This window comes from Apodemus sylvaticus, chromosome 1 (genome assembly GCF_947179515.1).
Source record: "Apodemus sylvaticus chromosome 1, mApoSyl1.1, whole genome shotgun sequence".
In the NCBI taxonomy this organism is placed as follows: Eukaryota; Metazoa; Chordata; class Mammalia; order Rodentia; family Muridae; genus Apodemus; species Apodemus sylvaticus.
Window position 1 is genome coordinate 131,707,475 of NC_067472.1, and position 12,857 is coordinate 131,720,331.

General features: G+C 36.7%; 1 protein-coding gene across 1 annotated transcript in view; it reads right to left on the minus strand.

The window, feature by feature from the left end:
* The window catches only part of Agbl1 (AGBL carboxypeptidase 1), a 907,135-nt gene that overhangs the window by 374,615 nt on the left and 519,663 nt on the right, over positions 1 to 12,857 (minus strand). The window contains exon 21 of the mRNA XM_052186269.1: positions 1,779 to 1,955. Within this exon, the coding sequence (XP_052042229.1) occupies positions 1,779 to 1,955 (177 nt within the window). The remainder of the gene's footprint in view (positions 1 to 1,778; positions 1,956 to 12,857) is intronic.

Here is a 12,857-nt window from a genome sequence, read left to right on the forward strand (position 1 = left end):
CTGGGGAAGCAAAACCAGGTCTGGCCCAGTGAGGGCTTTCTGTAGCCAGTTCTCTCTCCATTCTTCCTTTAAGAGAGCTCATACAAAGACAGTATGGAAATTTTCACAGGATAAATGTTGGGTCTGCGCCTGAAAGCCACCTGGTTGGTTGACTATCCTTCATCCTTTATCATTGCTAGTATATATTATATAGACAATGGAGATCTAGAAAGGACTTGACCTGGGAGCCATTCTCTTCTACAAACATCCAGAAAAGCCTTTGAGTGTTCATTTGTTTCACTGTGGGTGGCATTAATATTTATGTGACTAGATGATGTTAGGATGAATTAGTTCCTTGAGAGGCTAAGTTAATCACAGTCAACAAGCAAGTAAATGTGCAAAAAGTAGCATGAGTTGTCTTTGAATGACAGGCCCCTTTACATTAAAAGATATATAGCAAAGAGGTAAATTCTATATTAAAAGACCACATGATCATAATATTCCAGGCTTATTTCTCTTGGTTCCATAGGTCTTTGACTGTCAGCAAACTGAACAAATTCCTTATAAAATAATCTCCAGTCATTCATGCATTTACAGAACACGTGTCATAAGGAGAGGAATACTCATTAATATCTTCATTTGATTGGGCAAGTGTATAGGGATGTGAGATACAGAGCTTCCAACATTTGGATAAGTAGAAGAGCAAAGTCCTTTGATGCCTATGAAGAGTTCCCAAGTCTTTCTGCTTTGTATCTCTATTAACATAAGCAAATTGAATTAATTTAGTCTAATAACGTTAAACCAGTAACAAAGTAATTCTTTGAAGCAACTGTGTAGATTAATTAACAGATAGAAGTAGTGAGACAAAATGAATGGTTCAATAGCTGTGTGTCAAAAATCTCTTTGACCAAGTGAGGAGACAGATAGCTCATCACATGCTAGTCCCTAAAATCCCCGTGATAGTGAACAGATTTCAGCAAATTCATGACAGGTGCCAAGTGTTTTCTAGCTGTTCCAGGCATCTAAAGCCAATATCCAATGAGCTTTAGGGCCCACGAGAACCAGGTAAATTAGGGGTTGAATAGAAGTCACCAAGGAATAGTCTGTCAACTTGCCTAAGAAATTTAAAAGAGTCTATTACTCTGGCGGTGTCACAGTGTCTCTTATTTACTCTTCTCTATGGGAGAGTGGGAAAAGCAGCCAGAGAGGCGTGCTGTAGCAGCTCTCCAGATGCTCATGCAGTTAATATAGCCGTAGAAGGGACATGATTTATACAGGAGTGCTTTCCCTCAACACTACTAGCACACATGTCCAAAACGCACCCATTCTGGTGGACTCACAGTATGCACACACTTCATTGTGCTCTGGTGACAGTGGGCAGCTGCTGGTTTACCTTGGCACAGAAGTTGCATGATGCCGAGATGGTTTGATCATACCTATAGACCCCTCTTCTCTATAATATAAATGGGAACAGCTTGGTTACTGAAAAAGATAACAGATTTCCATGTGTGTTACAGGCAGAACTGGTACTTCACATCAGAGAAAGGCTCCCTGCTGCTTGCCAGTGAGAATGGTTGATTGAAGCACTACATTGGAAAGCATGCACAGATTATTTCCAGGATCAACAGACATGCTGCTGCAGGAAAGAATAATCATCGAACCAGTTTTTCACAGCAAAGGAGTGAGGCAAGACTCAGCTTGGAGCTTTTTGATCAAGAGAGAAAGATAAGTCTCTGATTGTTCTCCATTTTTACATTCCTCTGCTGAGCAGTAAGTATGGGCCTTGCCAGCTCACATACCTGATAGGGGCCCTGGTTGCAGCCACAGTAGCTGCTCTCCATGGTGTAGCTTCTGGAAACCCCCATCTCTCTCCATACCACTACTCGGGCAGTAGAAGCTCGTGATTTTTCCACTAGAAAGCTGCAGCTGTGCATGGTGAATGCTGGAGCTAGCTTGTCCAGGATTTTGGGAAGTGTCTAAAATGAAATGAATAAAATCAAATCATGATAAAATATGGGTGATTAGGAATAGTCATCATTAAAAAAAATTTGCTTCGTAACATTTATTAAATATCACCATGTATCAAACAATATGTTTATGTTATTCTGAATCTCTAATTCAAATAAATGGATATGAACATATTTTTATGATTTTGTAGATCAAAACAGTAAAACTTGGAAAACATAACAATAAATAATTTAAGACCTACAACCTTGAGATGGTCAGAATGGGAGTGAAAAGTCAACCTGGTCCACTCCAACACAGAATTTGGTCTCTCCTTTTCTGTTTCACTTTCAGGGATTGCTGAGTTGTGTCAATTGGGAACTATACATGGCAGAGACCTGCAATTTCTACTCTGTCCAGCTCCACGGAGGACTGTGGAAGAGCCGGCCGCTGATGGTGGTAAGCAGGTGCATATCTCAAGTTCTCTCATTTCCTGTGAGTTTGTAATTGCCCAAGTGAACTCTCATCGTGTCCTCTGCCATAAATCTGAAGCTGGATCAATTATGAAAGTTCTAAAACTCCATCCTCTCAGGATTCATAGGTCCCACTTTTGGGGAGCTAAAGATGTTTTATTTGTGGCTTTTTATTCTCCAGTTAGAAGGCATGTATTATCTCCTACTACTCCAATTGCCTGAATGGGGTTCCTAGCCAACAAATCTACCTCCAAGAGAATGTTGTCCTGGAGTTGACAAAACACTCTGGATTGGATTGAGAGAAACACTAAACATTGACTGTCCCAGCCTTTAGCGGCACTCAAAGTATCATTTATTCACTTCAGTACTAACAGAATACGCACAAAGTAGATATGATATAAAATCATGTAGACTATACAACAAATAGAAAAAATCAGGCTTTTAGTCAAATTATAAGGAAGAATCCTAAGTTTTTCTGGTAGACAGGCAGTTTGGTTCACTTCTATACCATTTAGCCAATCCTCCTCTCTCTAGTTCTTCCATGTAATGTAATTTAATCATATGATTATCGCTAAAAGCATGTGTTTTATAAGTGTATTACCATAATTAATTGTTTGACTTATGATCTCTGAGTTCTCACATAGCTTTCAGGCCTAGAGGTCATTCTTATTTGAGTTTCAGCAATTGTCCCTAAGTGGTTCGTTCACATCCACACTCGGATGTGTCTCTCCAGGTGAGCTTTCACCCTGTTTCTTCAGACTTTTCATAAAAATAATAATTAAAATTTTTAATTAACACGTGCGTGAGTTATTTGGTTTATATTTCCTCTTTATTGTGGAAGTTTCATGATGGCAGCAATGGGTCTTACAGGAAAATCCCTATGCACTGAGAAATGATGCTCACAGACAACACTTTATGATATTAGTTGCTGAAATAAATAGAAGCTACTAATAGAGTGGTAGTACTAATAGAGAGTTATAAGACCAATTAAGAATCCATGGACATACTGTTAATGTTAGGATTCTGACTAAGCTCCACCCCATAGTTACCCAGCAAAGTCAGGTATGCCCCTCCCCAGTTACCTGGCAAAGCCAGGTAGACCTGGCCCAATATAAAAGGGGCTGCTGACCCCTCATCCCTCTCTTACTTTTGGCTCCCTCTCTTCCCTTTTGCTCCCCTTCTTCCCCTCTCTCCCCATTCTCTCCCCACCCCCACACACGTGGTCATGACTGGCCTCTACTTCTAGACTCTCTCCTTCTCTTTGTCTTTCTCTGCCTCTACTACTTTCCCAATTCCCCTCCCCATGGCCTAAATAAACTATATTCTACACTATACTGTGTTGTGGCTGGTCCCTCAGGGGGAAGGGATACCTTGGCACAGGCCTGCTGAGGTACTTCCTTCCCCCACACTTCACCACACCCCCATAGAACATATCTGAATAACTCTTTATCTTTTTATAATCACAAGAGTTACTACAAAAAATGATAGGGAATACTTTGAAATCATTTTAATTAGTAGTTCTTTACTTTGTTACAAAATGTTCACTCCTATTTAAACAATAACTCATTGTATTATAGAGCTATTTATTTATGTATATCTTTATAAGTAAAATGACTTCATTTTTTGTAAAAAGGAACACATTTAGTTTCATGGCAAAAACCAAGAAAATGATGCAGAGAGATTCCACACACCTCCACACCCTTGCATAACATCTGCCTTTAAAAATGGTCTATTTGTTTTGATTGATGAACTCATATTGAAAGATCATTTTCAACAGGCAGAGTTGATATTAGGATTCACTATTACATACATTGAAAAGGTTTAGCAAGTAGATTCCATGCCAGTTATTAGTGCTAAAGTATCAGCATAGAGTTTCCCTGTATAACAAATGCTGTTGCTCTACCCATTACCTTCCTTTTCTCCTAAATTCTTGACAACAACTGATATTTGACTGTCTTCAAAGTTCTGTCTTATCCAGAATGGTAGTGGTTGTGACCAGGCTAATTTTCCAGATTGATTTTTGAACTTAATAGCACCCACTTATGGTAACTTCATGTCATTCTATTCATAATCTACTATTTCACCCTCTTATTCGATAGTATTTTATTATTAATCTTTTGATTGTTCAAATTTACATATTATTAATAACGCTCACATAAATACCCATGTAGAGGCTTTTGTGGAGTTCTAAGGTCTCAGTTTCTTTAGGTCAATACCCAAGTCAGCAGTACTGGACTCAAATAACTAGAATATATTGAAGAAGCCAACAGTCCTATTCCAAAGTGGTTCTACTATTAAGAATTTCTACCAATAGGGAATGAAGATTTCTGTGGCTCCAAGTCTTTGTCAAAACTTGGTGGCAGCATCCCAGAATTCGGCTGCCCTAACAGGAGGTAAGGCTATCACATTTTTAGTCTTTGGTTTCCTGAGATATATAACAGAGATTGTTGTTTCTTGTGTGTTTTGGTCACTTGTGTATCATGTTTATTAAGTATTTTAATTTCTCTGATTTTTAATCTGGACTCACACCTCCCTTTTCTTAAGTTTATAAGGGCTTTTCTTTTTTATACCTCTTGATATCTTACATAAGCTCTATTCTCCTCCATGATAATCGATAATGCTTTGCCATATGTATTTTGCAATAATTTTTTTTTACTGTTTTCTTCTATTTTTATCTTCTTAACAGTATTTTTTCTCAGAGCACAGGATACTTTTCTGAATCTCAACTTACTGATTATTCCTCTTAAGGATCATGCTGCTAATGTGATATGTAAAGAGCTGTGGTAGCAGGAAGAGACACAATGCCAAAGTCCATTGTCAGATCCACTGCCATCATCATAGACAGAGTCTCCTGCTGTTATTGTCTAGAAATGTGTTATGCTCTTTCCTTTTACACATTTGTCTGTATGATTGTTTAAATGAGAATGGTCCCATAGGCTCACATACTTAAATGCTTCATTATCAGGCAAAGGCAATGTTTGAGAAAGATTAGGGAGTATGGCCTTGTTGTAGTTTGTGTGCCCTGTTGGAGAAAGTGTGTCACTGGAGATGGGCTGTGAGATGTCAAAAGCCTACCAGACCAATTTTCTTCCCCTCTTCCTCCCTCTCTAATTCTCACTTCCCTCTCCCTACCCCTCTCCCTCCTCTATCTCTCTCCCTGTTGCTGCCTAGGGATCACACCTAAAGGTTTCAGCTACTGCTTCACTCCTGTGCTTGATTACTGCCACAGTTTCTACTGTGATGATCACGATCCATCCTCTGAAGGTGTAAGCAATCCCCCCAATTAAATAATTTCTTCTAAGAATTTCTTTGGTTATTGTTTCTCTTCACATGCATTGAACATCAACTAAGACAATTATTTATCTATTTTGAGTTAATTCTGTGGAAGGTATACATTTATGCCTAGATTATTTTGCTTTTGCCTTCAGATCTCTACTCTTTTCTAGATCCATTTTTGAAAAAAACTATCTTTGCCATATTATCTTTACTTGTCTGCAAAGGAGTGAGTTACCATATTTATAACAGTCTGTTTCTTGATAATTTAAACTCCTCCTATGATATACTTATCTAATTTTCATCATTAACATCCTGTCTTATATTCTATCTGTGGTAAGCTTGAAGTGAGGCAGTGACAGAATTCCAGCTGACTTACTCCTTTGTACTGCTAGGCTGCTCTGGAGTATCTGCCTCTCTACTCTGATGTTTACAAGATAATTTCCAGATACTTTAATTGGAAATGCATTAAATGTGTGTTTAAAGATGGAGAGAACTGAAATCTTGACAATATTATGTTTTTCAGTCCATAAATGTGAATATTTTTCTACTTTCTAAGTTTTCATTGATTTTGTTCATCATATTTCTCTTTCTATAGAGCTATAAATGTTGCTTTGTTAGATTCACACCTGAGTATTTTATTGGATGTGTTAATGATATGTTACTAGAGTGCTCTGTGTGTTTGTGTGTGTGTGTGTGTGTGTGTGTGTGTGTGTGTGTGTGTGTGTTGAGAAAGAATCTCACTGTATACTCAGCTGGTCTAGAACTCCCTATATAGACCACAATGGTCTTGAGCTCACAACATCTCTCCTATACTAGCCTCCTGAGAATATGGATTGCAGACACATACTGCTTTATCTACTATTGGGAATTTAAATCTCAAATCCATTTGTTGAATGCTAACTCATAGTAAAGCAGTAGAATTTTAGACATCAACCTTTTATGTTGTAACCTTTCTACCAACACTTACTCAGCCACCATGATTTTATTTGCATCCCTCATCTTGTAACATCAATAAAATTTTCAGCATGGTGCTGAAATGAAGCAATAAGAGAGGACTTCCTTATAGGGCTTCTTTTTCTTGATTTAGTGAGAAACTTTCTGTTACAGAGCATGAAAGATGCATGTTAGCTATGCAGATTTTGTAAAATATTCTTTGTCAAGTTGAGAGCAGGGACTCTTGGTATGAAGAAAAGGATATTGAATCTTGTCAAATATTTTATCTGAATATATTATATTCTCTTGTGATTTTCCCTCTTAGTCTTTTGATATGATGATTTATACAAATTAATTTTCTAATTATGAGCTAGCTATGATCAAGAAAAACCTTACTTGTCATGATGCAAAATTATATATATAGTTATACTTGATTTTCTATCATTTTCTTTGGGAATTTTGTATTTTTGTCTCTGAGAATTAATAATTTATTGTTTCTTTCTTCTTATATCTTTGCCTGGCCTTATAGAATTAATTCAGAAGTATTTTCTCAGTTTTGATTTTCAGAAAGCAATTATAGAAACTGGAAAAATTTCAGCATAAAATATATTGTAAAATTTACTACAAAACTCCACTGGATCTAAGTCTATTTATTTAAGTAGATTATGAATTATTTATTATCACTTAAACATTATTCATATGTAGGCCTGTTTAGAGTATTTATTTGGATTTGGTGAACATTGGTAGTTTGTGTTTTGCAAGAAACTGATTTATTTCATCTGAACGATCAAATTTATGGATAAAAATATTTTCAGTATTCCATTCTCCATTTTATGCATATAGGACTTCTAACTATGTTCAGTCTTCCACTTCTGATATTTGTAATTTGTCCTCTGGTTTGCTTTCTACTTGGCCTCAACACAAATTTGACACTCTTGTTGATGTTTCCTAGATACATCTTTTGGTTTGACTTCATCTTTTGATTTTATGTTTTCAGTTTTTATAATTTTTTTCTAATATTTTATACAAGCCAAAATCATATGTTAAATGTATACAATATGATTTATCTTCTCTTATCTGTGTTACCTACTCTGTGTTTTCTTTGGACTTAATTTACCATTTTACTAGTTTCCTCAGATGTATGGTTAGATGTTTTATTTCAGGACTTTTTTCTTTCAATTATATGTGCATCCAGTGCAATACAGATTCATCTATGCATAGATTTTACCATGCTACAAACTTTTATAAATTTTATTTTCATTTAGTTCAAATATTTTTAAAGTCTCTTGGAATTTCTCCTCTCATACTTGCTATATAAAATCTTGTTATTATTCTACCTGTGTTTGAAATTTTATACTTATATTCACGTTGATAGACTAATTTTATTATGTCTAGGAACACATATTGTGATATCTCTTTTTAATATAATATTTTTATTCATTTGCTGATTCATAATATGTATCTTTTAAATTTTGTATTATTTTGTATATATTCATATTTTGTTACATGTATGTCCACATACCACATACAAACAATTCCTTCATGATGAGAAAGATGGATCCTCTGTGACTGAAGTTACAGAGACTTATAAACCATAACCTGGGTGTTGGGGATCTAACCCAGATCCTCGAGAGGAGCAGCCAGTATTCTTAACCAGTAAGTTATCTCAAGAACTCTTCACAAAATGTATCTCGATCACATTCATACTCTACCCTCATGTCCTTTTAGGCCTGTCACCTCTTCCCTACCATCTACTCAACATGATAATTTTTCTTTTTTCATAAAGTTTTTATCTTGTAGCCAATATCCTAGTGGTCTTTCCCTTACAATATTTTCACCTCCTCTACCCTGATGTTATATGAGCTTTAAGTGTAGTGTTTGTGTTGTGATTGCATTACCTGGAGACAGGCACTCCAAAGCCAGTTTATCTCCACACTGCGACAAGCTGTTACTTTCTATAATGGACTCTATACTGGAAAGAGAAGCTTCTTTGATAAATGGTGAGAGATACATTCATCTGTGAGTATAAAGATAAGTATTTAGAAAGCATCTACAGATTTATTTTAGCTTAGGAAAATGGCAGTACATTCTTCTCTACGTTCCATAGCTTTTCCAGCCGTGGGTAGTTTGCTAAGTTTACAATGCCTGTCATGAATTTCCTCTTAATAAGTAGTCTAAAAATGTGTGTTCTAGCATGCAAAGTAGTCTGTGTTGGTGAATGTTTCATGTGGACTTAAAAACTATGTCTATTCTGGGTTTTCTGGTAAAGTCCTCTATAAAAATAAGTTGCATCTGTTGGTTTATAGTTCCTATTTTTTTCCTGCAACATCTGCCCACTTATAGAGTTGTGCAACCTGCAGATGTAACAGCAGATGCATCTTTTCAAGTCTTATGCACTTGGCCTCATTCCCCATATGTGCCTTATGTGATTAAGCACATACATGTTATGACCTGTTACTTGCTTTTAGAAATTATTATTCCTTTATTGCTAATGTATTGCTGTTGTTTAGTAATGATAATTTTCCTGAAATTGTTATTAACTATTGTTTTGTTTTGATTAGTGTCAGCGGATTACAGCATATATTTTATATCATTTTTTTCTCCCCTTTCTTACTATAGTGGATCTTTATCACTGGCTCTTTGGACTGCCTCTGAATGTGCCACACACACTTGCTACTCATACAAACATACTAGTGCGAAGTAGGCTGATAGTTCAAAAGTAGTATCAGAGCTTCCAATCACTCTTCTTTCTCCCCCATTGTGTCACGCATGTCACTTTTTTACATATATGTAAGCATGTGCTCAGATTACCATCTACAGTCCTACTATTATTATCTTTTCATACTTGCCAATCTGTTAAATTAATAAAGAGTTAAATAAAAGACTGTTTCACCATCATTTGTCCATTCTTGGTGCCCTTTCTGTCTTCATATACATCCAGTATATGCCCTATATCATTTCCCCTCTTTCCAAACCTCTTTTTAACACTCTTTGGAACCAGTACAAATTTCTTCAATATGTTTATGGAAGCATGTCTGTATTTTGCCTTTATTTTTAAAACAACTTTATGAGGGAAAGAAATCTAGTCTAGTGTGCTTTGGAGATGAACACTTTAAATATTTTATTCTCCCATCCTTTTTGTTTGAAAGATTTCTGATATATACATACATATATATATATATATATATATATATATTTGTGTGTGAGAGACAAGAGTAATGTAGATCCCGCTTCCTCTCTTCTGGTTGCTTTTGACAGCACTCCTTCTTTATTTTTAATTTTCAATAATTTAACATTGGTATTTGTAGTCACATTTATGTATTTCTTCTGTGCAACATTCTCTGAGCTTCCTGAATCTGTGGTTCCTGGATCTGACACTAAGTGAAGACAGTTTTACTACCTAATATACCTCTGTAGAGATGATCAAAATTTCAAATTAACTTCATCTTTCTTGGGGACTTTAACAAGCTATGATCTCTTCACTGAAGCCTGGGGACTGAGGTGAAATAAGGGACCATCCCACTTACTTTCCATAGCTGCAGCTTATCCATTCATTAAAAATTTGTCTTAAAACTGCGTCATTTATAGAAAATTTTCATTCCATCTCTTCATTTCTCTTTTTTATCATACACACATACATCTATATCTGGGAGAAAAGGCAAGAATGACTGTTCTAAACTGGGAGTTGTTTATTTTGTTAGTGGGAAAGAAAAAAGTTGGTTCAAAATCTCAAGTGGACCATTATCATCCCACCAAAATATAAGGAGATTTAAATAAGACTCAATATTTGTATAGATGTATGTATAGACCACACATGTGCATAAAAAACCCATATATTTCAAATGTTATGTTTGAGCATTAGGTATCTGTTGTGAACAACATCCTTCTCTGGGTTTCCTTATTTTCTGATAGTAGGTTTAAGAACAAAGACTGTGAATTCTAACCTCAGAAACTGCTTGAATACTAAGAATGAGGCATCACAGCCCGTGACTGAAAAGCGGGCAGGATGTAGTTGAGAGACACGTACACGGAAAAGCCTAGTTTGAGTAGGTAGTTGCTTTGTGACTTCTGTGAGCTTTTCTACCTCCCTGAGTCTTAGCTTATCCTCTACTAAGTATAAGAGTAAGAAGTCCCTTATGAGTTCAACCTAGACATGAGAGAATGTAGAAACTAGTCCAGGATTACCCTGAGAATTTGTCTTCTATCTTTTCATAGATATGGAATCATCCCTGGACAAAAGAGTAGAGTCAAGTACAGCCTCAACTTAGGAGGGCACATTGATTTGGATTCAGTTATTTTTGTTTTAAGACATAGTTCGGAAACCAAAGATATAATTTACTTCATTTGATTTCTGATTAAAATTTTTTTGTAATTATGCTGTAGATATTTATTTACATTCCAGTCATTGTCCCCCTCAGTCCCTCCTCCCCCTTGCCTCCACACCCCACCTGGCCTCCCCCTTCCCTGGGACCTCAAATCTCTCAAGGATTAAGTCCACCTTCTCCCACTGAGTCCAGACCAGGTGGACCTCTGCTGCATATGTTCCTGGGCTGCAGACCAGGCAGTGTATGTGCCTGGTTGGTGGCTCAGTCTCAGAGAGCTCCCTGCGGTCTGGGTGAGTTGAGACTGTCAGTCAACCTATGATGTCATTCTCTTTTTTATCTTCTTCAATTCTTCCCCTAATTTGACTATACGGTTCCCCAACTTCAGTCCAATGGTTGGTGTAAGTATTTGTTTCTGTCTCAGGCAGCTGCTAGTAGTGCCTCTCTGAGGACAGCCATTCCAGACTCTCATCTGTAAGCACCTCATAGCATAGTAATATCAGGTCTTGTTGCTCCCCCACCACACCATGATCCCAAGCTGGGCTGGTCATTAGACCTCCTTTCCATCAGTCTCTTCTCCATTTTAGTCCCTTCAGTTCTTTTAAACAGAAACAATTCTGGATCAAGAGTTTTGACTGTAGGTTAGTAGCCTTGTCTCTCCACTTGAGGCCCTGTCTACTGATTGGAGTTGGACCCTGAGTTCCCTTTACCCAATGTTGGGCATTTTTGCTAAGATCACCTCCAATGAGTCCTGAAAGTCTCACCTCCTGTGTCTTTAATACTTTCAAAAGGTTCCCCCCCAACTCCCACTCCCCAAGACTTATTCATTCTCTTGTCCCTCTGGGTTTCTTTCCTGTCCTCTCTCCCCATATCTAATCCTGTCCCCCCTTTCTCTTCCTTCTCCTATCTCCCACCCAGGTCTCCCCATCTCTCTGCCTCCCGAGATTATTGATTATTTCCTTCTCATTTCTTAGTGGGATGGAAGCATCCTCACTTGGGAATTTCTGATTGTTATACTTCTTACAGTCCATATATTATATCCAAGGTGTTTCGTACTTTTTGGCTAATATCCACTTATTAGTAAGTATATACCATGCATGTCCTTTTGGGTCTACCTCATGACAATCTGATTACTCTTTCCAAACCAACCACAGTTTAAAAATTTAAAGAATGAAACCCTCAAAGATATGGTCAGAAATCTATAGGTAGAATGTGTGTCAGAGCTCATTTCTAGGGTAGAGCACTGTGGTCAGCTTTGCAAAGCCCAAATGTACTTCCCTTTGGGGTCAATCATGTAGCAAGAATGTAGTAGTAGGACAAGTAGAACCATGGGTATTTATGATTACTGTTGCACAGTTCAAAATATAATTTGATGCTAATGAAGTTTGAAAGAGAGAAATAACATTGCCTAGCCCCAGCTTTCCAAGATTAATAAATATTTAAAACCTCTCTTAACATGATGCATGTCCTTTCTTTAACTAAGACAATCCATGCTTTTCAGGCTCCAAATGAGATTTATTCTTGCTTTAAACATCTCTTGAATTATAAGCTATAGAGTCATTTGACTTATTGTTTAGTTTCTCTACAACGCAGAATTCTCTTTCAAAAAAGAGTCTTGGGGTCAGAATTTTAAGCCCTGCATTCCAAATCCTAGCTCTTATTATACAACCTGTAACAATGCAATGAATTTCTGTATTTCTTTTCCCTGTATGTGAAACTAGATGTTACCATAAATAACTTATTCACTAACAAATATTTTGATGCAACCTCTAATGATGCATACTGGTGTAGCACAAAGTATAGCTGTAAATATCAATTGTATTAATATATTAGTGCTTGTAGAGAATTACTTTGGTGCTTGGTATTGGCACTATGGGAGAAGTACAGATTATTCTTATATGTATTAATTACTGAGAAGTAGAAATCTACG